This window comes from Emys orbicularis, chromosome 1 (assembly GCF_028017835.1).
Source record: "Emys orbicularis isolate rEmyOrb1 chromosome 1, rEmyOrb1.hap1, whole genome shotgun sequence".
Classification (NCBI taxonomy): Eukaryota; Metazoa; Chordata; order Testudines; family Emydidae; genus Emys; species Emys orbicularis.
Window position 1 is genome coordinate 234,612,651 of NC_088683.1, and position 27,476 is coordinate 234,640,126.

Below are 27,476 nucleotides of genomic sequence, written 5' to 3' on the forward strand. Positions count from 1 at the left end.
ATCTTGGAAGGAAAATACAACATTACATTAAAAAAAAGCACAGTATGCAGTATTCACTTTCTTTAAACTCCACAAATAGAATAGCATTTTCTGATCAACTCTCATGCAGGACAAGAGATACTGTTATTAATCGGTCTAGAGACTGTTGGCTAATTGTCCCCATTTAAGTCTCAGCCTAACAAAATGTCCAAGATTTAACAATATTCTCTTTGATAAAGTGATCGTGTGTGTGTGTGTGTGTGTGTGTGTGTGTGTGTGTGTGTGTGTGTGTGTGTGTGTGTGTGTGTGAAGTATCAGGGGGTAGCCGTGTTAGTCTGTATCTACAAAAACAACAAGGAGTCTGGTGGCACCTTAAAGACTAACAGATTTATTTGGGCATAAGCTTTCGTGGGTAAAAACCTCACTTCTTCGGATGCATAGAGTGAAAGTTACAGATGCAGGCATTATATACTGACACCATCCTGGCCACCATGGATGTAGAAGCACTTGACACCAATATTCCACATGAGGATGGACTACAAGCTGTCAGGAACAGTATCCCTGATGAGGCCACAGCACGCCTGGCGGCTGAGCTTTGTGACTTTGTCCTCACCCACAACCACTTCAGATTTGGGGACAACTTATACCTTCAAGTCAGTGGCACTGCTATGGGTACTCGCATGGCCCCACAGTATGCCAACATTTTTATGGCTGACTTAGAACAACGCTTCCTCAGCTTTCGTCCCCTAGTGCCCCTCCTCTACTTGCGCTATATTGATGACATCTTCATCATATGGACCCACGGAAAGGAGGCCCTTGAAGAATTCCACCTGGACTTCAACAATTTCCACCCCACCATCAACCTCAGCCTGGACCAGTTCACACAAGAGATCCACTTCCTGGACACTACAGTGCAAATAAGTGATGGTCACATAAACGCCACCCTATACCGGCAACCTACTGACCGCTGTACGTACCTACATGCCTCCAGCTTCCATCCAAGACACATCACACGATCCATTGTCTACAGCCAAGCCCTAAGATACAACCGAATTTGCTCCAACCCCTCAGACAGAGACAAACACCTACAAGATCTTTATCAAGCATTCGTAAAACTACAATACCCACCTGGGGAAGTGAGGAAACAGATTGACAGAGCAAGACAGGTACCCAGAAATCACCTACTACAGGACAGGCCCAACAAGGACAATAACAGAACACCACTGGCCATCACATACAGCCCCCAGCTAAAACCTCTCCAGCGCATTATCCACGATCTACAACCTATCCTGGAAAATGATCCTTCACTCTCACAGACCTTGGGAGGCAGGCCAGGCCTCGCTTACAGACAACCCCTCAACCTGAAGCAAATACTCACCAGCAACTACACACCACACCACAGAAACACCAACCCAGGAACCAATCCCTGTAGCAAACCTCGTTGCCTACTCTGTCCCCATATCTACTCTGGTGACACCATCAGAGGACCCAACCACATCAGCCACACCATCAAGGGCTCATTCACCTGCACATCCACTAATGTTATATATGCCATCATGTGCCAGCAATGCCCCTCTGCCATGTACATTGGCCAAACCGGACAGTCCCTCCGCAAAAGAATAAATGGACACAAATCGGACATCAGGAATGGTAACATACATAAGCCAGTAAGTGAACACTTCAATCTCCCTGGTCATTCTATTACAGATTTAAAAGTCACTATCATTGAACAAAAAAACTTCAGAAACAGACTTCAAAGAGAAACAGCAGAACTAAAATTCATTTGCAAATTTAACACCATTAATCTGGGCTTGAATAGCGACTGGGAGTGGCTGGCTCATTACAGAAGCAGCTTTTCCCCTCCTGGAATTGACACCTCCTCATGTATTATTGGGAGTGGACTACATCCACCCTGATCGAATTGGCCCTGTCAACACTGGTTCTCCACTTGCGAAGTAACTCCCTGCTCTCCATGTGTCAGTATATAATGCCTGCATCTGTAACTTTCACTCTATGCATCCGAAGAAGTGAGGTTTTTACCCACAAAAGCTTATGCCCAAATAAATCTGTTAGTCTTTAAGGTGCCACCAGACTCCTTGTTGTGTGTGTGTGGTGGTGGTGGTGGGGGGAATTGTTCTTCGAGTCCTGGCCCTTATGTGTATACCTCAGGTGTGTATTCCACATTTGTGAATTACAGATAGGAACCACCTCTCAAAGAACATCCAGTTACAGGTGGTAATCGCCATTTGCTCACTGCTTGGAATTGCCTCTAATTACAAGAGAGATCACTTAACTTTACAGTTATTCACCAGCTATAATGAGTGCCTTTTTTATTTGCAGATAAATGTCTCGTGCTAGAGAAAGAAAGGGTTACTACATAATCCTATTCCCTATTCCTATATTCCCTGTCTCCCCGCCCCCTTTTTTTTGGTCGTTCTTGATCCATGTGAAACTCCTTCATTTATTTTTGTTTGTTTATTGGTTGTCTTATTCTAAGTCTCTCAATATGGTGGGTATTTTGTAACCAAGGCCCAATTCAGCAAGTTACTTAAAGCATACTTAACTTTAACCTTTTGAAGTCAGTGGAAATACTGAGCGCTTAAAGTTAGGCACATGCTGAAGTACCTTGTTAAATCTAGGCCTAAATTCACTGAGCCATCCTGGGAAGTCAGGGGGAAAATATGTTTCTATTCGGTGATGTCAGCTGTTCAGATATAAGGCACCATAACAAATAAACATAGCAAAGAGCACGCACACCTAAGCATGCCTAATTTGTTAGTATTCAGCTTTATGCTTAGATCATGTCAAACTGCTGTTTAAATAAAACATCTCTGACTCCAGCACTGTGAAATATTCTGTTTATGCTAATATGCTCCAATGAATCCTAAATCGTTGTAAACAGATTAGTTACTGCCTTCTATATACGATAAAGAAGCAGTAGATGCCTTGGAAGGAATTAAGGAACAGACCAACGCTTTAGGATAGACCATGCTTCAGAACTCTTTGCAATCCTATGTAGATAAAATAAGCCACTCTGTGGATCCTGCTGAATTTAATTATTTTCTAAACCTTGGTTGGTGGGGATTAAAATCCTTTCCCCTGAGCACAATCTAGAAGTGAGGCAATTTTCCTGCTGTAGGCAAAAAGAATATAAATACTGTAATCCTAAATCCAGATTTTCAACAAACATCATAATATTGTAACAGAAGTGGTGAACATACAAAGCTACAGTCATTGCTATAATTTACTGTAACACTTCCCAGGTTTATAGGCTATCCCTATGCCCATCCTGTCTACAACCAGCATTCCTGTGGCACCTTTTAGAGAGAGACCGTGAAGTTCCTTCATCTTTGACCAAATACTTAGCCTGTATTCTGTTTCCTGATTCCGCTTCTCCAAACACCCCGCACCAAGCCCTTCCTTCAACTCCCTCTACCCCCTGAATCCAGAAGCTGGGTTCTTGTTATCCAGTAAAAGACCTGTGGGAGGGCCTTGGCAGGGCTGGATTCACTGACTTGGACTCATGGAGCTATAAAATTGCAGTGTAGACGTTCGGGGGATTGGGTCTCACAGCAGGCCGCAGGGACGTGCTGGCCACTGCTTCCCACAGCTCCCATTGGCCGGGAACGGCGAACCGCGGCCACTGGGAGCTGCGCGGGGCCATACCTGCAGATGGTCAACCTAAACAAAATGTCTTGCGGCCCGCCAGCAGATTACCCTGATGGGCCACGTGGTAAAGGTTACTCACCCCTGATTTAGACTGTAAACTCTTTGGGGTAGGGACTATCTTTTTATTATCTATCTATAGGGCCTCAATCTGTGACAGGCCTCTAGATGCTCCCACAATAGAAATAATGAATAATGATAACTCTGTGACTGGGAGTATGTGGGGAAGCCACATTGCTCAACTGTGCAAGGACCAGTCACAGTCTAGTCCTAAATAACACATCCTCCTGAGGTAAGTAAGTATAGTTTGCATGTTACAGATGGGGAAACTGAGGTGATGAGATTTATCAAAGGCCACAGAGCAAGTCTCAATGGTGGAAACAAAAAACAGGGATAAAAATTGTTTAAAATGTACGTATGGAGTTTGGTTCTCACTAGACCATGTTCAAAACAACACAGTTCACTTAGCACCACTTGTTCTTAGCCAGTTGGTATTAGTCATGAATGTTTTTCCTTAGAAAGAATACTTGAGAAAGCAAAGTAATAGACCTGTTAGTGAATAGCATGTATTGTGTACAAAAGTTGTACCTCATCTCCAAAATCTCTCATTAGGAACTGTAAATATTTTCTTGTGTAAAGTATTGTTTTCACAAGAGAGTTGGTGTTTGCTGGGATAAATTCTTTTTTTTTCCTGCCAGAAAGTTCGACTTTTCTATTGAATAAATCATGACATGTAAGAGACACATCTACAATGGATAAAATCCATTGACAAAAAATCCTACCTCTAGTTTCTGCCAGTTGGTGATTAGATACTACAACACAGCTGCCCAATTACTGGAGTCAGCTGGCAGCTGGGTTGAGAGAGAGAGAGAGAGTGTGTCCACAGCCAAGATTCCAGCAAAGCCCATTTTGGTTGTAGTAGCATTACAGCTTGGTGAGTTAGTCACAGTGGACAATATATTTAACAGACTTACCCGCCTGTTCTATTCACACATCGTCTGTGAATATACTTCAAGGAGCCAAATCGGTCAAAAGGTTCTGGCTGAACCAGAAGGAAATCTGCAGCATGAGTGGAGAGATGGGTGAACAGCTTCAGGCGCCTCACGGAAGTTATGCACCTAGGCACTTTTGAACACCCCACTAGGCGCCTAGCTGCATCTTTAAGCGCCTACATACCTTTAAAAATCTGGCTAAAGGCCTTGTCAACACTAAGCATAAGGGGATTCAGTTACAACATGGTTGCCTCTTAACCTGATAACAAGAGGGTTAACGTGTATTGCTGACAGGACCTAACCATGTCCCCATAATCAAGCTAATATCTGGGACTTAGTTATGGGCACACAGTTAGGTCCTGTCCACACTACTATTTTTAACTATATTGTAAGTGGCTCAGGGGGCAACTGCGTTGTAATGGAGTCCCTGGTTTGGTTATGGCTGTAGTGTAGATGGGACCAAAGCTTACTGAATCCCACAGTTGCATTAACATTTCAATGTTACCATGTAACGTTTTGACGTGAAATTCTACACACAGCAGTGTTAGTTTGGCAAAGTCTGTCATTTGGGGATGAAGCACAGGTGCCAGAGGAACAGCGGCTGCTCCAGGCACCAGTGCTCCAAGTGCGTGCCCGGGGCGGCAAGCCACGGGGGGCGCCCTGCCAGTCCCTGCGAGGGCGGCAGTCAGGCTGCCTTTGGCGGCTTGCCTGCGGGAGGTCCGCGGATTTGGCGGCAATTCGGCGGCAGGTACGCTGAAGCTGCGTCACCGGTGGACCTCCCGCAGGCATGCCGCCAAATCTGCGGGACCGGGGACCTCCCGCAGGCAAGCCGCCGAAGGCCGCCTGCCTGCCGTGCTTGGGGCGGCAAAAAAGCTAGAGCCGCCCCTGCAGAGGAAAGTTAGCTTCTTAAATCCAGCTAGTTTGGCTAATTGAGTAGCATGAATTCAGACTAGTTGATGTTGTTTTCTGATCTGTTTTCCCATTCTTACTGTTAAATTTATGCCCCGTGGAAGTTGGTCTTTGCAAATTTGGCACTTCAGATCTTACATTATGCTTGTACTATAAAGTTACAGGAATTGTTATTTGACTGTCTTGTATTAGATTGATATCTGAGTACGATTCCCATTTTTAAGGTACACCGCTACCTCGATATAACGCCACCCGATATAACACGAATTTGGATATAATGCGGTAAAGCAGTGCTCCGGGGGGGCGGGGCTGCGCACTCCGGTGAATCAAAGCAAGTTCTATATAACACGGTTTCACCTATAACACGGTAAGATTTTTTGTCTCCCGAGGACAGCGTTATATGGAGGCAGAGGTGTATCATTTTTAAATGGCTCATACTAAACATTGAATAGACTTGGGCTCATGTGTTAGATTAAGTTGTAATGTCTGTGTAAGACGATCCATGATAAATCAATAAGCGATTTTATCTTTTATTCACAGTAAATATTAGAGGCTCAGTTTGTGGAGCACATTCTGAGGTGGAGTCAATGGAGCTATGACAATTTACACCACCTAAGAGTCTGCCCCTGAGTTCTTAAAATAGTTGCTTGAAATTCCAGTTACTTTCCTATGGTGACAAAATTGCTATAGGCCGAAACTATTATACATTTTGTGAAAGAATTGGAGCACTGGAACTTATCTTATATTTGGTAACTAAAATAGTTTAGCTTTCTTCCTTGATTATAAAGGCAAAATAAAATAAAAACTACAGAATGTCTTCCTTTGAGAGCTGAGAAATAAGGGCATTGTGCTTTTAACCTAAGCAAATGAGGGGTAATAATATAACATTATATGTTATACTTGGCAGCAGGTGCCAGGAAAAAAATTGTCTTCTAAAACCCTGCTAACCTATGGAGAATAAATAGATGGTGCTTACAATGAATAAACTTTAAAAGAAATGGAAAAAATGACATTGACATTGCAACATTTTGTTTGGTGGCTGCTGGATTAAAAGTGTCCGTGTTACATACAGCTCCTTTTTCAAAGAAACACCAGGTGAAATCTTAGCTCCATTGAAGTCAATCACAAAACTCCCATTGCCTTCAATGAAGCTAGGATTTCACTCACAGACTTGCATAGAAACTATAGGTTGATCAGTCAGAAGACGGAAGGATTCTTTGGCAATCTCTTTTCTCAATTTCTTAATAAATAGGGACATTGCCAGAGATAATGACTGGATTAACTAAGAGCTACATTTTCCCCTTGCAGAATTCCCCATGATGTGAAAAGAAGTTGTGAGGAAAGATCAAGTGTAGGATGTTGCCTTTACTGGTTTCCTTCATGTGATCCTACAATAATATGTCATTTTATTCCGTGGAATATACTTTGCTAAATGGGAAAGTATAGTTGAGAATAACAGAAAAATTGTCTGGAGTTAAGCCTTTACACTGTCAATAATACACACAAAAACTATATTAAAGAATATTATTAAGGTTTCAAAGTCAAGCTCTCAACAGTTAGGAAATGCCAGAATTAATGTAGCCTTTGCAACCTTAGTTGGACCCTCTTGCGTGTATAATGATCCAGTCTTTAAGTACATGATCACATACTATTTTTTCCATAAATCCCTGTTTCATTCAGTGCACAGGATAGACAGTGCTCACTGAATGAGCAGGTGTTCAATATTTTGTTTAATCCTCTTTGTTCAACATGTGCACCTAGGTTTTATTTACTGTACTTTCTTGCACAGGCAACTTTAATACTGACATTTCCTAACTTTCGCGAGTGTTTGGCTTTGCCACCTTAGTAATGTTCTTTTAGTGTAGATTTGTGTGTCTAATTTCCTAGGCATCACATTGACGCCCACATGGGTCATCACTCGGCTTGCAACCTTTTCAGATCCGCTGCACAAACCTCTGCCATTTGAGCTAATGGAGTAACTGACAGCGGTAGTAGGTTGACATCCTCAATATGAACCTATACCAGAAGGGAATGAGACACATGCTTTGCCAGTAAGTTTCACCAGTATTTGCTGATAGCAGACAAATGGTGAGAATCAAGGCTCTTGGGTTCTGGAGGGCACTGTGCTCTAGTGGGCGCAGTCTTCTGCCTGGTCCACCCAAACTTGACCCCTTCTGCCCCACCCCCTTCAACCTGTCCCAGTCGCTTTTTCTTTGCTTACCTCTCCTCAGGTTTCTCATCTCAGTCTCAGCCTCCTTGCCCAGTCAGTCCTAGTTTTACCCTCCAGGCTTGCTATCTGAGTCCCAATCTTCCTTCCCACACCCAGCCCCAGTGTCCTTGCCCAGCAATCCCAGGTCTTCAGGCTATCTCTCTTCCCACACTGTCCTGCTAATCCTAGTCTCCCTTCCCAGCTCCTCATCCAACCTCAGTCTCTCCCTCTCCACCCTGCCATGAGGGCAGGGGACTGGACTCGATGACCTCTCGAGGTCCCTTCCAGTCCAAGAATCTATGAAACTATGAAAACCCCTCCTCAGCTCCTTGCTATAGTGTCCTTCCTTCCTGGTTCCTTGTCCCAGTCTCCTTGTCCACCAACTCCCTGTCCTTCCCCTGCACTCCAGCTCCTTGTCTGTTCTGTGTCCCCTCCCTCCAGCCCCATTCTCCCCACCCCCAATACTCGTTCATGGTTCCAGTCTCCTTGCCAACCCAGTCCCAGTCTGCCCCCATTTCCTCATCCAATGATGTCCCCCTTCAGTTGGCTCCCAGTCCCCATTTCTCTTACGAGCTCGCAGTCCTAGTCTCCCCTGGCTCCCAGGCACAGTCTCATTGGCCAAACAGTCCCAGTCTCCCCTCACCTCCTCCAACCCAGATCATAGTCTCTGCCCAAACAGTACCACCCTCCCTTTCTGCTCCCTCCCTGTTTCCCAGCCCATCTCCCTTACCTCCCAGTCCCAGCCTTCCTCCTAGCTCCTAGCCCCAGTCTCCTTGCCCTACCAATCCCAATTATAGTTTCTCTCCCCACACCCTGCAGTTCCAATCTCACCAGATTCCTTGTCCCAATCAACTCCTTTCCTTCCCCCAATTTGGCTTTTGTCCCCTCTGCATTCAAATCAGACAGCTTCTTCCTCCATGCTTCTAGCAGTGGGGTCACTGAGAGCACAGGAGAGACAAGTTCCTTGATCTCAGTTCCACTGCAGTGATTATAGGGAAAGTCCGACTTCATCCCAGTAACCCTGGACTGGAGTATCCTCAGTCACTCTGTGGGGATGCCACATGTTGAGTCTGATCAGCACTAAGAGCTGTGCGGGGATGGAACATGTTGAATTGCTCAGTGGGGATAGCAGATGCATGAAAACTCCTGTCACATGTAGCAGCTAAAGCATGCTCAGTTGCTCTGTGGGGATGGTGCATGTGCAATCAGGTTAGCACTAGAAGGACCCAGGACTAGGTTTGAGGCTTGACCATGCTCAGTGATGACAGAATCTTCACAGATTTTAGCAGCTAAAATCTAAGTCTCTACTGAGCATGGGCTATCTGCAGTTTTTCAAAGGGTTGTAGCTTGGCCACATTTGGGTGGATTTTCTCAGGGATGACTAAAGGCACATCCCTGAGACAAGGTCCACCCCGCTCCAAATTTCAAGTTCCTACTCCAAACCATGGGACCACCAGTTTCATACGAAAAGTTGTCCATGTTTTTTACATGAGTAAAACAACCTGTTCTTGGAAATGACTGACCCATTTTGGCTGACCAAAAAAAAAAAAAAAAAGTGTGAGGTAGACATCCAGAATGGAAAATTTCAGCCTGAACAGTTCAAGTTTGGCAAACTTATAAGCAAATGAAAACAGGAACTTCTAATGGGAAATGTAAGGCAACTTTAATAATATTATAAGCTTTGAAAATATAAAATATGGTCTAAATGTTTTCAGGTAAATTCTGATTATCTCAGTTACATTTCTGAAAACCATGTAGATGTGCATGGGCTTTACTGACAGCTGATTTTGACTTTTTGTGCATACCAAAATATATTCATTTTTGTATCTCCTCTAGACACCACTGATTTACACATTTTAAGACTAGAAGGGGCCATTATGATCACCTAGCTTGGCCCCCGGCATAATAGAGATTATAACATTTTACACAGTAATTCTTCCATCGAGCCTAATGACTTGTGGTTGAACTAGAGCATATCTTTTAGTGTATCTATGCTACTTACCAGTAGTGGGATGGCCAGTTTATTGGGATGTATCCCAGGGAAAGAGTTTAGCCTTATGATCATGAATGATGTGATAGCAAAAAAAATTCCACTTAATGGGGATGCACTGGGCTGATATAAATGGTTTAAGTGATAATCAGCCAGCTGTGAAATTATAAACTCCAGTGTTAGTACAGAAGTTGCTAATTAATGCCCCAGTCCAGAAACACTCAAACTTGAACTCAATGGGACTATTAATATGCTTAAAAATATGCATCATCTTAAGCACTGTGCTAGGTCAGGAACTGTAAGAAGAAAAAATAGAGATGAATCTAAGAGAGTGAAATTTTTAGCTTGCATTTTTATTGGTTTGGTTCGGTACATCATTTTATTTCATCTTCAAACCATTGCATCCCCCCTCCCCCCCCCAAAAAATAGCCTTTTGTTTTAACTTGAGAGCCTGTTAATTGGGATGATAGGCTGCCCGCAGGATGTCCCAATTAAGAAGATAGTACTGTCGACCCTAAAAGAAGTTAGGATTCCACTTCAGCCAAGTGGCTTTTTCAGTTGTTGAAAAGAGCATAGCTTAATTGGTTGAAAAACTGGGCAGCCAGTCTATTCAGGAAAAGCTGAGAAATGGGAGTGAGATTTGTATAAGGATCTGTAACTATTTAGTTGATGCACAGATCTTTTCCTCTTTTTCTCAGCCTTTCCTTACATCCTCTTAATACTAACCTCTCAATTTCATTTGTACTTCTGTCTGAAGCAAAATAGGTTTTTACAAAGGCTTTTTTCCTTTCTCGTCTGATTCTCACATTCTACAAGCAGATATTAAAAGCAGTGCTGTTTAATGGATTGAATCTGTCCTCTCCACTGATGGGTTTTTAAATTAAAGTTATTTGAAACTTTCATGCCTGGAGTGTCAATACAGCCCTGCAGTACTTGCCCTTTGCCACATGCTGATGCACCAAGTCTTAGAATACAGGTTGACAATTTGTCCCGCTATGCTTACAGTACCCTACCACTATTGAATGAAAGGTGAGAAGATGTCACTATTCATTTATAGGTGAGTACATAAAACAGTTTGGTTGGTAAAGGCTGGGGATCTTCTGAGGTGCTCAGCATCAGCTGTACCCGTTCAGTGGGAGCTGCAGCTACTCAGCACTTCACCTTAAATTTGTAATTACACTGGAAGAAAGTATAATTTAATGAATGGCAAACTATAAAGAAATCTTCATTACAGTGTACTTACTGGTTTGCAAATATATAATTCTTTGTAATTGTGGGACTTGGCAGTAAAATAATGAAATTATGATGGCAGATGGAAGTTATGAACTCAAGAGACAGATGCAATTAAGCTAATAGGGAAGTGCTGTACAGCTCTATAATAAAATTATGCTTAATCATTTATTTTTTTAAATATTAAAACTGGAGAGTTTGCCTAGATACTATAGTGATAGGTGTGCTAGAAATATCTAATGCATATAGTAAGCTTGTCAAAGTCTTAAACTGATTTTCCTGAAAAAGGCCTTCATGGAGACTTAAAAATGGAATCCTAAATGCATACATATTTATTAGCCCTTTGTGATCATATATAGGCATGTCATAGTAATGTGTTTGGATGGTATAACTATTGTAGCCAATTAAAGAGGGATAAAATCACATATACATTTTTGATAGAATAAATTAAATTCAGTTTTAACTGTCAGTCAAAATTGCAATTTCTTCAGATTTCCATTGCTTCTATTAAATGTAGTGGTTTATTGGGTGGCAGTGTTGGTGTCACTAGGCATAGCTACCAGGTAACTCGGGGGGGTGGAAGGCCATAAGTGTCGATGAAACTCCCCTGCTCTGGGTCTAAGTGAGCTAAAGCAACTCCATCTTGTGAACTTTAACCAGCCTAAATGCTAACAGCCTAAAAGCAGAATATGTAACAGTCAGCTTTTTTTAGCAGACAGCTGCAGTTTTGCTCACACTAGCAAAAGCAGTAGTGATAAGGAAGAAAGGGGGGGAAAGGGGGGAAGTCTACTACGTCTAAGCCAGCAAGGCCAAAGATAAACATGCGGACGAGAACTTTTCTAACACACCACAATGTAGTGCCTGCTGTAACTGCTGTCGGGAAGGGAGGGGTGGAGGGGAAACAAAACAAAAGGCTTACACAGACAGCTTGGAATATAAAATGGGAAACTTGCTTGTATTTGTTGCGCTTCTGATTTGAGACATGCTGGTCTCCTGAGTGCCTTTTCGAGATCTCGAATAAACTTGGTTTGCTTCTCCACCCTGGTGTGTTTATCAGTGCGATGCACACCGGGCAACGAACCCCTGTTGCCCCCTTGGGCCCTCTGGGCCAGCAACAGCAGGTTAATTTGGGCTTGTTGTCTTATTAAAGATAACCATTACATTTTCTTAGAAGAAAATCCACATGGGTTGCCTAAATTAATTAATGCACTAGTGTTTGATGCCTGTGCTAGTCATTCAAGGCTAGATTCACAAATGAATTTTGGCATGGTGACACTCAGCATCATCACGTCTAACGTTTAAGCATTAAGAAAGTCACTGGGATTCACAAAGCCTGAGTTAGGCACGCAGGCTTCCTACACAGTAAAGGAGGAGAGAGAGGCTCCTTAAAACAGGATCCACAAAGACCAGCACGTTAGGCAGCTCTCTGACTCCGCTAGCCAGTGGGAGATACGAAAGTTAGGGGTGTGTGTAAGCCCTGTCCCTCACAGAGTTCAACACCTAAATCTAGGCTGAAGGAGGCACGTTCCTTTGCTTGGGATCCTCAGCTGCAAACCCTCTTTTGGGGTTGTGCACCTACACTGCTCTTGCAGGAAGGTGGGAGTTGGGAGGATAGGACCTCTCTCATCATTTTTAGCCCAGTGGTTAGGGTACTCACCTGGGATGTTTGAGACCCCCAGTTCCAGTCCCCCCACTGCCTGAAAGGGAGAAGGGACTTGGACAGAGTGAGGGATCTGCCACCTGTCAGGTGAGTTCCCTAATCACCAGGCTATGGGATATTCTGATGTGTTGCTCCCCCATTCTACTGTTGAAGCTGTTGCTCTCTGAATAAATAATGAGAGTTATTGGAGCAAGGTGACTGGATCCTGGGGCTCCCACCTCTCAGGTGGGTACTCTAACCACCAACAGGTGAGACTGAGGGAACCGCACATCAGAATATCCTATAACTAAGGCTATGATTATGTCACAGAAGTCATGGAATCTGTAACTTCCAGAGACCTCTGTGATATTTTCTGCCCTTGGGCTGGAGCTGTCAGCTGGCAGGACGTGTAGCTCTCAGCTGCTGCTGGCAGCGGGCTCCCAGCAGTTCCTATCCCGTGGGCAGCAGGGGGACCCCAGAGCCCCCACAGGTGGTGGGGGGACCCTGCAGCTTCCAGTCGTCTGGGACACCCCTGCCCCCATAGCTCCAGCAGCTGCAGGTGGCGAGGGGACTGTGGAGCTCCCACTCCTCGTGGGCGGTGTGCCCCTCCCTCCACAGCTGCCCAGCCGCTGCAGGCAGCGAGGTGCCCGCCCGTTGCTCAGCCAGAGCGCCCCCCCGCAACCCCCAGCCACTTGGGGGAAGCCAGAGCTCCCAGCTGCTGTGGATGCTGGACCCTCCTCCCTCCCCATTTTGTCAGGGATATTTGTAGTAAAAATCACAGACAGGTCATGGGCTTCCATGAATTTTTGTTTATTGCCCGTGACCAGTCTGTGATTTTTTCTAAAAATATCCGTGACAAAACTGAGCTTTACCTGTAACCCAGGGGTTAGGGCACTCACCTGAGGGGTGGCAGATCCTTGTCTAGATCCATTTTCCCCTTCAGGTCTCTCATGTCCCAGGTAAGTACCCTAGCCACTGGGTTAAAGGTTAAGAGAGTGGGGCAGTGGCAGGAGATTGGGGCCCCACAGACCCAGAGGAATTAGGCAGAGGAATGCCCTATCTTCCCCTGGTTCATTAATCATTCTGGGGCTTAGGTATCTGCATACCTAGAGTGAGGTATGTGCAGAGACAGAAACATGGGCACCCAGGAAACTTTTACAGTGAAAATTTAGGCATCAAGTGAGTTTTGGGTTTGGCAGCAGCTGAATGGGGTTTTTATGAATCCCAGTGAAGCCTGAGATTTAGGCACCTGAAGTGGTAGTTAAGCGCCTACGTTCTTTTGTGAATCTAGCTCTCCATTCCTAATGCCTTTTAGTATATTGCAGAAATGAAACAAACTAGATCTTTGTTTAGTTTGAAAAGCATCCAGCAGTTAATGTTATACATTAAAGACATACTAGAGCACAGATTTGGGAATGAGAATGTACAGCATTTAAGATCAGGTCAAGCCCAAAAGGAATTATTGAAGTCTCCTGTTTCAGGAGTACATTAAAAAAATAGAGTCCAATGGCAAGCCATTAATTCTTCAAAATGTGACTCTGACATACTAGCCTTACAACCCTAGAATTGGGGGTATTTGTCCCCTTAGCTTCCAGTTTGATCCTGTACTGGTGAGATTTGGCAAGCACAGTGCACATCTGTGTGGTTGGATTTAGACAACTTTATGAGTTATTGCTTTTGCCATAATGAGGAGTCATTAGTATGTTATAACAGGCCAAATTCTGCTATCAAATATGCCTGTGCAATCTGATGAAGTAAGTGAGAGTTGCGTCAAATCACTTACTAAAGAATTTGGCCATATGTGGTTGCAGAGCCATGACATGTTATTGGGCTCAGTACAGAGGTTACTGGGTAAATTAAAGGGCTTGGGATAGACAGGAGGTCAGACTAGATGATCTAATGGTCCTTTCTGGCCTTAAACTCTCTGAATCTGTGAATTAATTATGCACCAGACTGAGTCCCAAAATTAGTGACATAAAAACATGTATTAAATGGCAACTGTGGCAGGAGAACTGGATTCTATTCTTGGCACTGCTGCTGAGTTGCTGTGGCCCTAATCCAACACTGAAAGCAATGGAAAGACTTCAGTGGGCTTTGGAACAGCTCTGTGTGACTTATGATCCTTATTTTACAGACAAAGTAACTTATCAAAATGCTTACTCACCTTTTGTAAAGGACTTTGAGATCTATCCATGCATAGTGCTATACCAGTACAAAGCATTAATTATTGTTGTTTGTTTATTTGGTCAGAAATTCAGTTTGGTGAATTATTAGTCAATTTCTTATTTTGATAGTTTTAGAAGGTTTTTAGGTCAGTCTGTGTTTTTGTGTTTTTTTTCATTTGAAGTAATTTAGTTGCTATGGAGACAGGGCAGTCATATAATTTGGGCTGTCATTAGCTTCTCAGACAAACAAATTATTACAAAAACCAAGAAACTTACTGGGCAAATGTATGAGCAGAACCAGAGCCTTACTAATTAATAACCCATCTTGGGTAGAGGCTTCTTTTTATACCATTAAGTGTGTTGAATATAAGCCATCCATGCAAAAACAAGGCTTTTTAAAAAAGATTTTAATAGGTCTGCAATTACAGTTAATATTACTATATAATTATATGAAATGTAATTCACCGCGCCTACGGGACCTGTTACAACAAAGTGAAAGCTTTACCAATAATGATGTTGTTTTACTATTTGAGTGTCACTATTAAACTTAAATGTAAAATTTACATATTCCAAAACAAAGGAACAATATTAAAAACTGAGCTGTTCTCTTTTTCAGTTATGCAGGCAATACACCATCACATTTTCTCCCCATCTACTTGTACAATTATTTTCTTGGCCATCTCACAGTATGTATGCTATGTTTTTACATATATGATACTTTGGTTGAAAGGAGGAACCCAAGCAACTTAATCTGGGGAAGCCTGATGTCCTGAGGTTTGATAAGTGTTGCCAGGTTTCACTTCCAGAACTCGTGGAGATATCCAAGAGTGTGGAGCAGGACAGTATGGATTAGACACATGTCAACTCTTCTCCCCCATTCGCAGTTCATTTTGACCTTGACGTGACCCTATGTGTTTAAAAAAGAGGACGTGGTTGCATAACTGAAATCCGCTCAAACTAGAGAAGTAGGTTTGGGGGCACACAAAAACAGCAAGAACCAAACTGACGTCGTTGTTTTCATTTTGGTATTTGCAAACACATATTAAAACGTTTACATGAATTTCAGGTACAACTGTTTAAACAATTTCTTTCACTATAAAGTATTGAATAATGCACCAAACCTTATCTCAATCTTTTAAAGAAGTCTGAAAGAACTATAGTCTGATAGAATGATTTTAAAAATGAAAGAGAGAGATCAGAAACAGGGTCCAAACCAATAGAGTCATGGCCTAAAAATGCAATTGTTAATAACATATGGAAGCACCAGAGGAGTCCTCATATTGTCCATCTGCAGTGTAACAATTTTTGCATGACATTATGTGGGATCTAGTTTTTTTTGTCCTCCTGGATTGTGTGTGTATGTTTTATGTACCTAAACTGGGTGTAACTAGATTGACATTGGTAGGCCTGATTCACAGAAGTCAATGGACTTACATGAGTGTAAAGCTGAAATAATGCAGGGTGAATCAGCCCAGTGCCGTTACACTAGAGTAAAATTGATGAGATCAAAATCAGGCCCTTATTTGACTAAAGGTTCTCAATAAATATCGTCTACTTGGGCTTTTCATTTATTTATACTTTGCCAAACTGACATAAGAAACATACTTACATAGCCACGGGTTCACCGTTTAAATAGCAATCTTTGCCAGCCTCAGTAGAAGGGAAAACTCCATAGTAAATCAAATGAATAATTTGTCTGGAGGAAGTCTGTACAAATTGTACATGCTGTCTAAATTGGTCAAATGAAACATTAAGATTTCTCACTCAAGGCTCAGAAAAGACTCTCTCCAGCGGTAATTTGATTTGCACATTTTTTCCTGAGATGTTCGTCTATCCACCAGAGTGAAGCAGCATATGCTTTCCATAGTCTAAAAGTTCTGGGTGACAAAGGTTAATACATGAATGGGTTAAAGCTAGTATATGACCAGTTTGGGCAGGCTGGCTTACATTTGACTTTTGCACTGTTCTCACTACCTGGTTAAAGATGAGCAGCAAAACAGACTTTTAGCCTTCAAACCAAGATACATTTGGGCTGGAGACAAAGTTAAGCTTACCATATGAACAGCTTGTTCTTATTTGACTGATTAAAAATGGCTTAATTGATTCCTATCACTAGTAAGAGACTAATAAAGTGTGCAAGATTTTTTTTCTTGATTGTTCAATGTATTGAGATTTTGAAGTGAACCAACAGAGAAACCAACACGTGAAAATACAGACTCAGATGCTGAGCTATATAATGATGGGTCATAAAGTTAGAAATGGAAATAATTAGAGATGAACCTAAGCTGCAGAGTTTGAATCTGGATTTCCTGGAGTTCAAGGTGGTATTTGCATTGGGGAGTTTGATTTGGGCTCATCTCTAGAAAAGACCTATTAGATTTACATTGTCTGTCCCTCTACAAATGCAGGATTGTTCGCTGCAGTACGTCTTCTAGTGCCATGTCTATTCTAGTTTTTACTGTCTCAAGTACTGGACTTCCCCCATTTCCACTGAAAAAGTATTGACATACTCTAATGGATGTTCCTGTTAGGAAGTTTTCCCTGATATATGCTTTGAAATATGAAGTAACTGAAGCATATGGAAATAATATTTGACTCTTGATAATTATAACAGAGTAGAATTTACCTTAGTATGTGTATGTTGTGGTACTATATAAATGTTTTATTATAATAGAAATTCAGTGAAAAATAGCCTTAGAAAAAGCACATAGGCCCCAATCCTACAGCTACTTATGCATGTACTTTAATTTACTACTGTTAAGTAGCCTCATGGGATTACTCACAGTAGTAAAGTTAAGCACACGTAAGTGTTTGAAAGATTGGAATCTCAGTGAGGTACATGAATCTGGATTGGTCTCCAAAATGTTTTATTTGTTTAAAAAGCTATTCATTCAATATATTTTTCTAGTTATTTTTCTTTATAGCAAGAATCTCTAATACAGACGCTCCCTGGCTTACGCAAACCCGACTTATGCAAACCCTCACTTATGGAAAAAGTTCCGTAAGCTTTTGTGTGTGTGTGTGTGTGTGTGTGTGTGTGTGTGTGTGTGTGTGTGTGTGTGTGCGCGTGTGTAATTGTCGGGTATATGTCCCCGACTTACGCAAAATTCAACTTACGCAAGGCGTTCCGGAACGGAACGCTTGCGTAAGTTGGGGAGCATCTGTACATAAATTATACAGGGACCTGAACCACAATTTCAGGTCCAAACATTCCTCAATTTTCCTAATGGGATGTGCAGGGAGCGGGTGGCAGAATCTGAATGTGATCCTAGATGAAATGTTGTCATTAGGATTTATATCAGTAGTGTACAAAACTAGAATCCTTAATCTGCATACCACTGAAATATAATGGTGGTTCAAATTCAGATTCAAACCAGGGTCTGTGTTTTGCAGCTCAAGCTGATTTATTTGGTATAAACTGAGCTGACCACCAAGCTGCCATATGCGGTAGTGAGAAATCCCTCCAACATCCCATCACAGATTTGAGAGATATTGTAATTAGACTATCCAACATTTTTCTTATGTTGTACCCTTAACTACTTGTTAAGACCCAGGCCTTCAGCATAATAATGCTGTAGCTCAAATCTAGGTCAAATATGGTTATTTTTCTAATGAAATCCCAGATCTGACGCTGATCAAAAGTTATGTAACATAACCAATAGCATATGAGCTGTTGCATTATAAAATAAACAAGTGTCATTGGCTTAAGTTTCACACTGAAAAATGACTGTCTTATACCGGGTCCATATGGTATTTTGGAAAAAAGTTTAAGGCCCCTATTCAGCAAAGTACTTAAACTCAAGCCTAACTTTAAGCATGTGAATAGTCTCAATTTATCCAATCAGCCCCCCTCCAAGGTGTTTACTCAACCTTGCAACCTACAGTACAGATGCTTCTGAGCACTGGATAAAGAGCAGAGCATGCGAAAAGGCAATTGAAGGTGCTGAACACTTCGCTAGAATATGTTCTAGGATGGAGCCCTAAACTTGAATAGAGTATTGATATGGAGGATACTAATTTTCTTCTTGATGGTCTGCTAGAATTAAATCCAACTCCAGTGGAAGACAAAGGCAAAACTACCACTGACTTCAGTGGTGCAGGATCTATACCATAAGTGCACTAGTAGCACATGGCATTCTTCATGCGAACATTCTAGCCAAGTTTATAATTGGGAGGGAGGAGGGCGAGAACCATATACATGCTGCTTTGTTTACTGTGATTTGCACATTAAGTCACAGCTCTCTTGTTTATTCGTTTTTTTTCTCTCCTTAAATAAGGAAGAGAGAGCTGCCAAAACCAAACACACACAAACAAACTACCAACAAGGCAAGAATACTTATTTGGGCTTATTTAGTCTGCAGAAGAGAAGAGTGAGGGGGGATTTGATAGCAGCCTTCAACTACCAGAAGAGGGGTTCCAAGGAGAATGGAGCTAGGCTGTTCTCAGTGGTGGCAGATGGCAGAACAAGGAGCAATGGTCTCAAGTTGCAGTGGGGGAGGTCTATGTTGGATATTGGAAGAAACGATTTCACTAGGGAGGTGGTGGGATCTCCATCCTTAGAGGTTTTTAAGGCCTTGCTTAACAAAGCCCTGGCTGAGATGATTTAGTTGTGTTTGATCCTGCTTTTAGTAGAGGATTGGACTAGATGACCTCCTGAGGTCTTTTCCAACCCTGATCTTCTATGATTCTATGAATACTGACCAGAACTTAAGTCCTCCAAAATGGGATAACTGACACTATGGTTCTTTTTTACTTTCTTTTAAAGATAAGAACCTTGACAGAGTCCCCAGAAAGTAAATTCAATTGCATACAAAGTTGGATCTATCAAAAGTCAGTTCCATCCCAGTTAGACCGATTTACTATTGTTCTACAGTCTGTTCATTGATCTTGGTTATGGGGAACTTAATTTTGAAATAAAAAGGTGAAGCGTGATATGACAGTGATTAATGGGTTTATGGGCTCAGACAGTAGCCTATACAACTAGTAATAAAAACAAAAGTGCAAAGAACAAATTCGGGTTTAAGGCGAAGTGATTTAAGTTCACTTTTTGAAAACTGCTATAAACAATATTTTGCTTCATTCACCTTGGCTGATCCAATATGTGACCTAAATGTTTGCTGTCGCCTACTAAAATTCAGCATTTATTTATTTATTTATTTATTTTTGCTTATTTCACACTTGCTTAGTATTGGCTTCTATGCTTTAATGATACTCAAGATAAAACTTGCCACCTCCTTTCCTGTATCAAACACTCATATCATGGCTTGCCCTATATCAGCTGAAAACTGACTTGTCCTTTCATTACTGTGGCTCCAATTGACAAGTGTTGTTAGCCCCATTGATCCAGATATATGTATGAAACAGTTGCTGTGCCAGCCTTACTTCTCTTTAAAATTTTAATCCAGTCAGGTTTCCTTCTTAACTCATCATAATGTATAATACTTATTTGATTTTTTTTTATATAATCCCGTAAGATCAAGAAAGGTTATGTTTCAACAACAGAATTTAGTAATATGTACTGGCTGATTAAAAGCAGATTGTCTTCATGATGTATCTCATAAAACAAAAATTTTAGAAAGTGGAGAGGCACATGTTTGTAGAAGCCAGAATTTTAAAAGCACTGCATAAATTGTGGTTCTTTAGAGGAGCTTTTACCTGTCCGTGCCAGTAAAAGCCATTTTAGTATTAGTGATGTGTAAAGCTCAGAACTTCAGCTTTGGAATGGATGCTAGGAATGGATTAGGCTAGATATTTTGTGTGCACAGGCTATTGGGAGATTTCCTGATTAACAGCACTTCCCACTTCTTGGCAGGCCAGAAATACATTTTGACTGACCATCCCTTCTTGTGATATTTGAACACTTCAGTTCTTAATCTTGGCTGCTACAAAAAAAAATGCAGAGATGGACGAAAGTTAAATATAATTGGGCTCAAAAGTTGTCCACACCTTTTCAAACCTCTAAAAGTTCAAGTTTCAGCCAAAAAATTTGTAATGTATCCATACCACTTTACACTTCCCTTCTTCCCTCTGTGCCTTTTGGACTTGAGGTGAATTACTCCCATAATCATTCTGTGGGTTCAAGACTGTCTGGAGAATTACATGGGTCAAACAAGCAATTGAACATGTCTGTGGGATATGCATAAGTATAGGTGCATAGGATAAAAATTAGCTCAAGTTCTTCCACGTGCACCTGCTATCCTGAAAGAACAGAACATCACTATATAGAGGCAACAATTGTATTGGCGAGGGAAGACATTGCAGTCAAATATACTCAAAACCAAGCTTTTCTTTATATTTAATATTCTGTATATCTTTTAGAATTGAGTGGCAACTTTGTCTAATGGATCGGGTATTGCAACTGGAGCCAGGAGCCACGGGTCTTAATTTCTCTTCTACTATTAACTAACTCTGTGACCTTTTTAATTTTAGTCATCCAAGCTTAAAAATTTGGGCCTTAACCTGTCTCAGTTTTCCACTTGTAAAAGGCAGATAATAATACCTACCTATTTCACAGGGGCCTTGTGAGAATTAACTAGTGACTGGGCCCAATTCTGTGTTGTTCTGACCCCCGTGTGTCCCTAGAGGTCTGTGCTTTCTTTTACCAGCAGGTGCCCCAGAATATGAGGAATACAAAGTGATGCATAGTCACCTTTAACCTATCCCAGTACAGTTCCTGCTCCACACACAGGAATAGAGGAACTGAGAATTGCTGCCACAGTTTCTAGAGTACTTAGATTATGTACCAGACTAGATAAACGTTAAGTAACATTGTTATTACAAAGTGGTCTCCTGGAATGTTTGGTTATAGCAGGATCCACAACTTCAGAAGAAATGTTCTTGGAACATTCCAAAGAGTAAATGAAAGCCTTTTATAAACCTTAAAGGAAAGGGAGCTCTTATATTAGTACTCTCTGTGTGTGCGCACGTACGTGTGTGTGTGTGTGTGTGTGTGTGTCTATTTTTTATATATATATATATATATATATATATATATATATATATATATATATATAATTGAGCAGGCAAGAAAAAGAAAAATGTTACTTTACCCTACCCTGTGCAGTTCCTATTGTAACTGACTGCTATATGTTTCTCTTTGTAGCCCTTTGAATAGGAAGGTTCTACAGTGCAGGAAAATACCTTTGGGAGTAAAAATGGTTCTTGGGAATGTTGCTGTGTCCTCTACTGTGATTGATTTTAGAAACCCTCGCCATGCCAATTAAGCCTGTGTCAGCACCAGTCAGCTTTTTTTCTGTTTAGCGTATTTAGAATCTCATTCTTTCATTTTGACAATATCATCAGCCCTTGTAATGGTTTAGGCCTATCCAAATCTGCAGATGTAGGAGGAAAGCAGTTGATAAATCCAAAGGAAGAAAAATGCTATCTTCCTTTTTTGTACATGCTGTTCTTTGCATGAGACCACTAATTTGGCAAAGGACATGGGTTCACATTTGGCTTTCATATATTTTAAGGCTAGAAGAGACTATGATGATCTTGTCTGACTGCCTACTTAAGACAGGCCAACAAACCTCACCCAATAATTTCTGCATCAAGCCCATAACTTCTGTTTTGAGCTAGAGTATTTCTTTTAGAAAGCCATCCAGTGTTGATTTAAAGACTGCAAGTAGCACCACATCCCCCACTAAGTTGTTCCAAATGGATAATTAGCCTCACTGTTAAACTCAATCTTAATTTTAGTCTGAATTTGTCCAGCTCCCATTTCCAACTATTGGCTCAAACCATTCTATAGACTTGTGGAACAAAAATGAAACACCACTTATAATTACATCTTGGTGATTCATTCTGGGTGGACTTGGCCCCATATACACTCCATAAATAATTGTGTTTTAAAATGGTTGTATAAAGCTCCATCTTCATGATCATTTTAACTGAGTCAATTGACCTGCTTACAATTCAGTTAAAAGTTGTAATAGGATTAAACCTACTGTGTCCAAGCAACCTGGTTAAAAGAAGCTTGTGAGTTTTGGCTAGTTATTTGTTAGGGCTTGTCTACACTACCACGGAGGATCGATCTAAGATATGCAACTTCAGCTACGTGAATAGCGTAGCTGAAGTCGATGTACTTAGATCTACTTACCGCGATGTCTTCACTGCTGATGCTCTTCCGTTGACTCTGCTTGCGCTTCTCGTTCTGGTGGAGTACCGGAGTCAACGGGAGAGCGCTCAGTGGTCGATTTATCGTGTCTGTACTAGATGCGATAAATTGACCACCGCTGGATCAATCGCTGCCCGCTGATCCGGCGGGTAGTGTAGACAAACCCTTAGTGTTGCTTAGAGCAGACTTTGAAGTCAGAACTTCATTTGGATAAATAGAAATGTTCCCACCTCTTTGGGTGGCATTGCTTGATTGGTCTGAGTGCAAATTTTACAAGACAGCAATGCATTAGCAGAAGGGCCAGAAACCTATTTTTTTATAATGAGCATATACATTATATTAGATATATTATGACTCTCTTCCCCCCTTCCCCCCCAAAAAATCCTCTTGTATTTACAGATAATCTGTCAAGGCTCATGTAGCATTTATTCTGTTGTTTCATCTGCTTAGCACACAATCCAACCTTGTGTCTGTCACACTTGTATCTGTCAACGTTACCATTAAAAATCCGTGTTTTCAGGAATTTCTAATTTAACCATGGAAATCCATTCTAGACAGTATGTTACACAGTGTGCTCCTTCTCTTTTATGCATTCTCTATGGAAAAAAGAATGTCACTTTGGAATTAAAATTCTTAAGCAGAACATTTAGGCAGATCTATAAGGATACCCAGATGCCTAGCACTTTATTTCTTTTAATGATTATCTACTTGGTTAAGAACAGGGCCGCCCAGAGGATTCAGGGGGCCTGGGGCAAAGCAATTTCTGGGGCCCCTTCCATTAAAAAAAAGTTGCAATACTATAGAATACTATATTCTCGTGGGGGCCCCTGCGGGGCCTGGGGCAAATTGCCCCCCCTCTGGGCAGCCCTGGTTAAGAATGGGATATAGTTTACAAGAATAATTCAGAAAATACGAGTGTTAAACTAATACATCCATACCTGAGGGTAGACTTAATCACTTTAATCGGTTTGAATATTAGTTTTTAAAAAATACAGATAAGTGTTACATTGTCGTTTACAGTGTTGTGCTACAAGACAGATATTAGTTATCACAATAAACATCTGACTAGATAAGTTGAGAAACAATGCACAAAGAGGGGTCAGAAACAAATTGAGCATAAACTATAATAACCAGAACCATAGTGAAGAGTGGCTGCCTATTATTATTACTAATTGTTATTAGAGTAGCAACAGTCACATTTACAGAGGGTAGAGGTGTTCAGGTTGTACAGAAGAAAGACCACTCTAGAAAGGCTGGTGAGTGTAGAGGATGGGTGTGTGCTAAACTCATTGCTTTGTGAATTGGGCTGTCCATTGTGGCGAAATTCACTAAATCCACATAAAGCCTAAATATTTGGATGGAGTGCAGGGAAGGTAGGAAGGTGAACTCTTACCTCCAGGCTAGAATTGCCACCCTGTGCTGCTTACATGGGGTACTAGTGCCACTGGATCCACATTAAGGCAGACTGCTGGCCTCGCTCGCAGCCTGCCCCCCACACACACCCTCAAAGAGGGTGTGGTGTAAATTTCCCTTCTCTCCTTTACCCAAAATATTCAGGCTTTTGGTGGATTTCACCACAACTGACAGCCCTGACTGAGACACAGCTATCACTTTAGCACACAGCCATCCTATAATCACTGTCATCATCAGGGCCGGCTCCAGGCACCAGCTTGCCAAGCAGGTGCTTGGGGCGGCCACTCCAGAGAGGGGCGGCACGTCCAGCTATTCGGCGGCAATTCGGCGGACGGTCCCTCACTCCCGCTCGGAGCGAAGGCCCTCCCGCTGAATTGGCGCCGCAGATCGCGATCGCGGCTTTTTATTTTATTTATTTATTTATTTATTTGCGCCGCTTGGGGCGGCAAAAACCCTAGAGCTGGCCCTGGTCATCATTGTGCCAGCCCTGCATACACTGGTGCAATTCCACAGCACATAGGGGGTATACAAGCACCCCAACGTGGCCACTCAGCTGACCCACACATACACACGCGCGCACGCGCGCGCACACACACACACACATATATACACTCAGGTTTAAACAATATGGAGGGTCTTGATGAATAATACCATGAGACACAATATGAGGGAGTATGCGAGTATAAATCAAGAGCCCCTGAGTACTAATCCTAGCTCTGCAAATACGTTGCTGTTTAGCCCTAAGCTCTGCGCTTCTCGTTCTTTGTATGTAAGAATTTGGAGCAGAACAGTAACATACTAAAGCGTATCATTAATACGTCATTAAGGATCCATGGGCACTCATATCTATATATCTCATCCACTATTGCATGCCTTAGTGTCCTGGTGGTGACAGGATATGGAAATCTCCCCACAATATAGTATACTGTATTTTTATTCAGGATTTGTAATAAAATCTAAAGTAAAATCCCCAGTGTAGATGCAGCTACTGCCTTCTGTCTTCTAAACTGCTTCAGTTGTCTTAGCTAATATAGTTCAGAGAGGTGATGTTACTATACAGGCAGAAAAACTCATCCTTTGGCTGTGTCTATGCTAGGGGCTATGTTGGCAAAGCAAAGACTATGTACTGTAGACTACCCCCACAGACTTGTGCCGAAATAACAAAAGGTGTGAATTAAACCAATTTAGTTATTTTGATGCAAATGTGTGTGTAGATCAGCGTTTTACTCATGCAAACAGCCCTTAGTATTGCCAGCCCTAAATGTCCAAAAATCATGAGTCAGGCTCACAAAAGTCATGAGATTTAAAAATAATGATTTGGGGTCTTTTTATTTGTTTTCTGGCTTTTGAACTTTTAAAGTGCATTAGGGCCACATTTTCAAGCTATTCTCCACAACCAGCAAGGATAAAAACATAGTGGGTTTTTTTTTAATTAAAGCTCAGACTCTCTCGTATTCACTTGTCTTTGGGAGCTAGGCTTTAAATAAAATTTCAGATATTATGAGAACCATGATAAAAACAGGAGTTGGCAACACTGATATTTATTTCAGCCATAAACATGAGGATAAAGAGCCATAAGCAATAAGCCTCGTGGGATTATAAAGAAGAAATCTTCTTAGTCAACTTGATTGCTGTCCCTGATAGAATTACAAAGTTAGCAGGCAAAGGGAACAAAGTATATATTATATTAGGCTTTTAATAAAGTGTCTGATACTGTCTTTCTCAAAAACAACTGGGAAAAACAAAATCGGTAAGGGATGATATTTCATTTTCATGGTTTTAAGAGATTTATTTAAAATGGCGAAAGAAAAATATAGATCTATTGAAGATCTTGACAACTATCTTTAGCTGATATTAAATCAATTACAGTTTTGGTTAAAAATTTGTGAATTCCAATAAGTTTATAAGAAGGGCATGCACACTTTGCACATGCACTACCAGATACTGAATGTGCAAGTAGATGGCTAACTAGGCACTTTCCTTACCATGTGCCTGCTCAAAACATCTGGTAATACAGATAAATAAGAAAGCCACATGTATATATCTACAAACTTAATATAAGGCCCTGAAAGTATAACAGTTTTCCATATATTTGCCTGAAATCCTAAATTCTGCAGAAAACTAAAATGTTCTTTTCTTTCTTTTAAACAGCAAAATTTGGAGAATAACCTCACGAACCTTATTAAGAGGAATACTGAACTGGAAACTCTCTTGGCTAAACTCATTCAAACCTGCCAACATGTGGAAGTGAGTATTGAGCTATGCTTGAAATACTTGATACCTGAAACATGTATTTACAGCCAGTACCTGTGCACTTCAGAAATCCTCAGCTTCTAGGAATTCTAGAGTAACTTCCTAGAACGGGGTGGGCAAACTACAGCCCGCGGGCCGGATCTGGCCCGTCAGGGCTTTGGATCTGGCCCGCAGGATTGCCAGCCCCGGGGGCTTCCTGCCTGTCCAGGCCCCGTGTCGTTTCCGGAAGCATCTGGCACCACATCCCTGCGGTCATTGGGGAGGGTGGGGGGGAAGAGGGCTCCATGCGCTGCCTTCACCTGCGGGTACCTCCCCCGAAGCTCCCATTGGCCGCAGTTCCCCGTTCCCAGCCAATGGGAGCTGCAGTTCTATCTTATGATAATATTTTATACAGGGCCATTTAGTTTCTGACTACATTTTTATTCCTATGGCAACTCAGTGTTATTCAGAGTATTTGTATTAAATATTAATTGTATTGTACAGGAAAGGTTTCACAATATTGGGATTTAGAACATTTCCTACACATATAGCAATCTAAGGGAAATCTGCTTTATTCACCAATATTACACTATGGAAAATTCCTGTAGAGAAGGATAGCCTTTCTACAGAATCTTTAAAACAACTTTCAGAATCTAATAGAAATTACCTTGGTAGAATTCTATAAGATAGTATCAGAGGGGTAGCCGTGTTAGTCTGAATCTGTAAAAAGCAACAGGGGGTCCTGTGGCACCTTTAAGACTAACAGAAGTATTGGGAGCATAAGCTTTCGTGGGTAAGAACCTCACTTCTTCAGATGCAAGTCTTGCTTGCCCAATACTTCTGTTAGTCTTAAAGGTGCCACAGGACCCTCTGTTCCTTCTATAAGATACTATTCATTATTAAATGCTGCAGGGTTTTAGAGTAACACCTATAGAA

General features: G+C 41.6%; 1 protein-coding gene across 2 annotated transcripts in view; it reads left to right on the top strand.

Annotated features, from left to right (window-relative positions):
• MID1 (midline 1) overlaps positions 1–27,476 on the top strand; it is a 128,294-nt gene that overhangs the window by 44,227 nt on the left and 56,591 nt on the right. For both annotated transcript variants that reach the window (XM_065416087.1, XM_065416096.1), the window contains exon 2: positions 26,460–26,555. In XM_065416087.1, the coding sequence (XP_065272159.1) occupies positions 26,460–26,555 (96 nt within the window). The remainder of the gene's footprint in view (positions 1–26,459; positions 26,556–27,476) is intronic.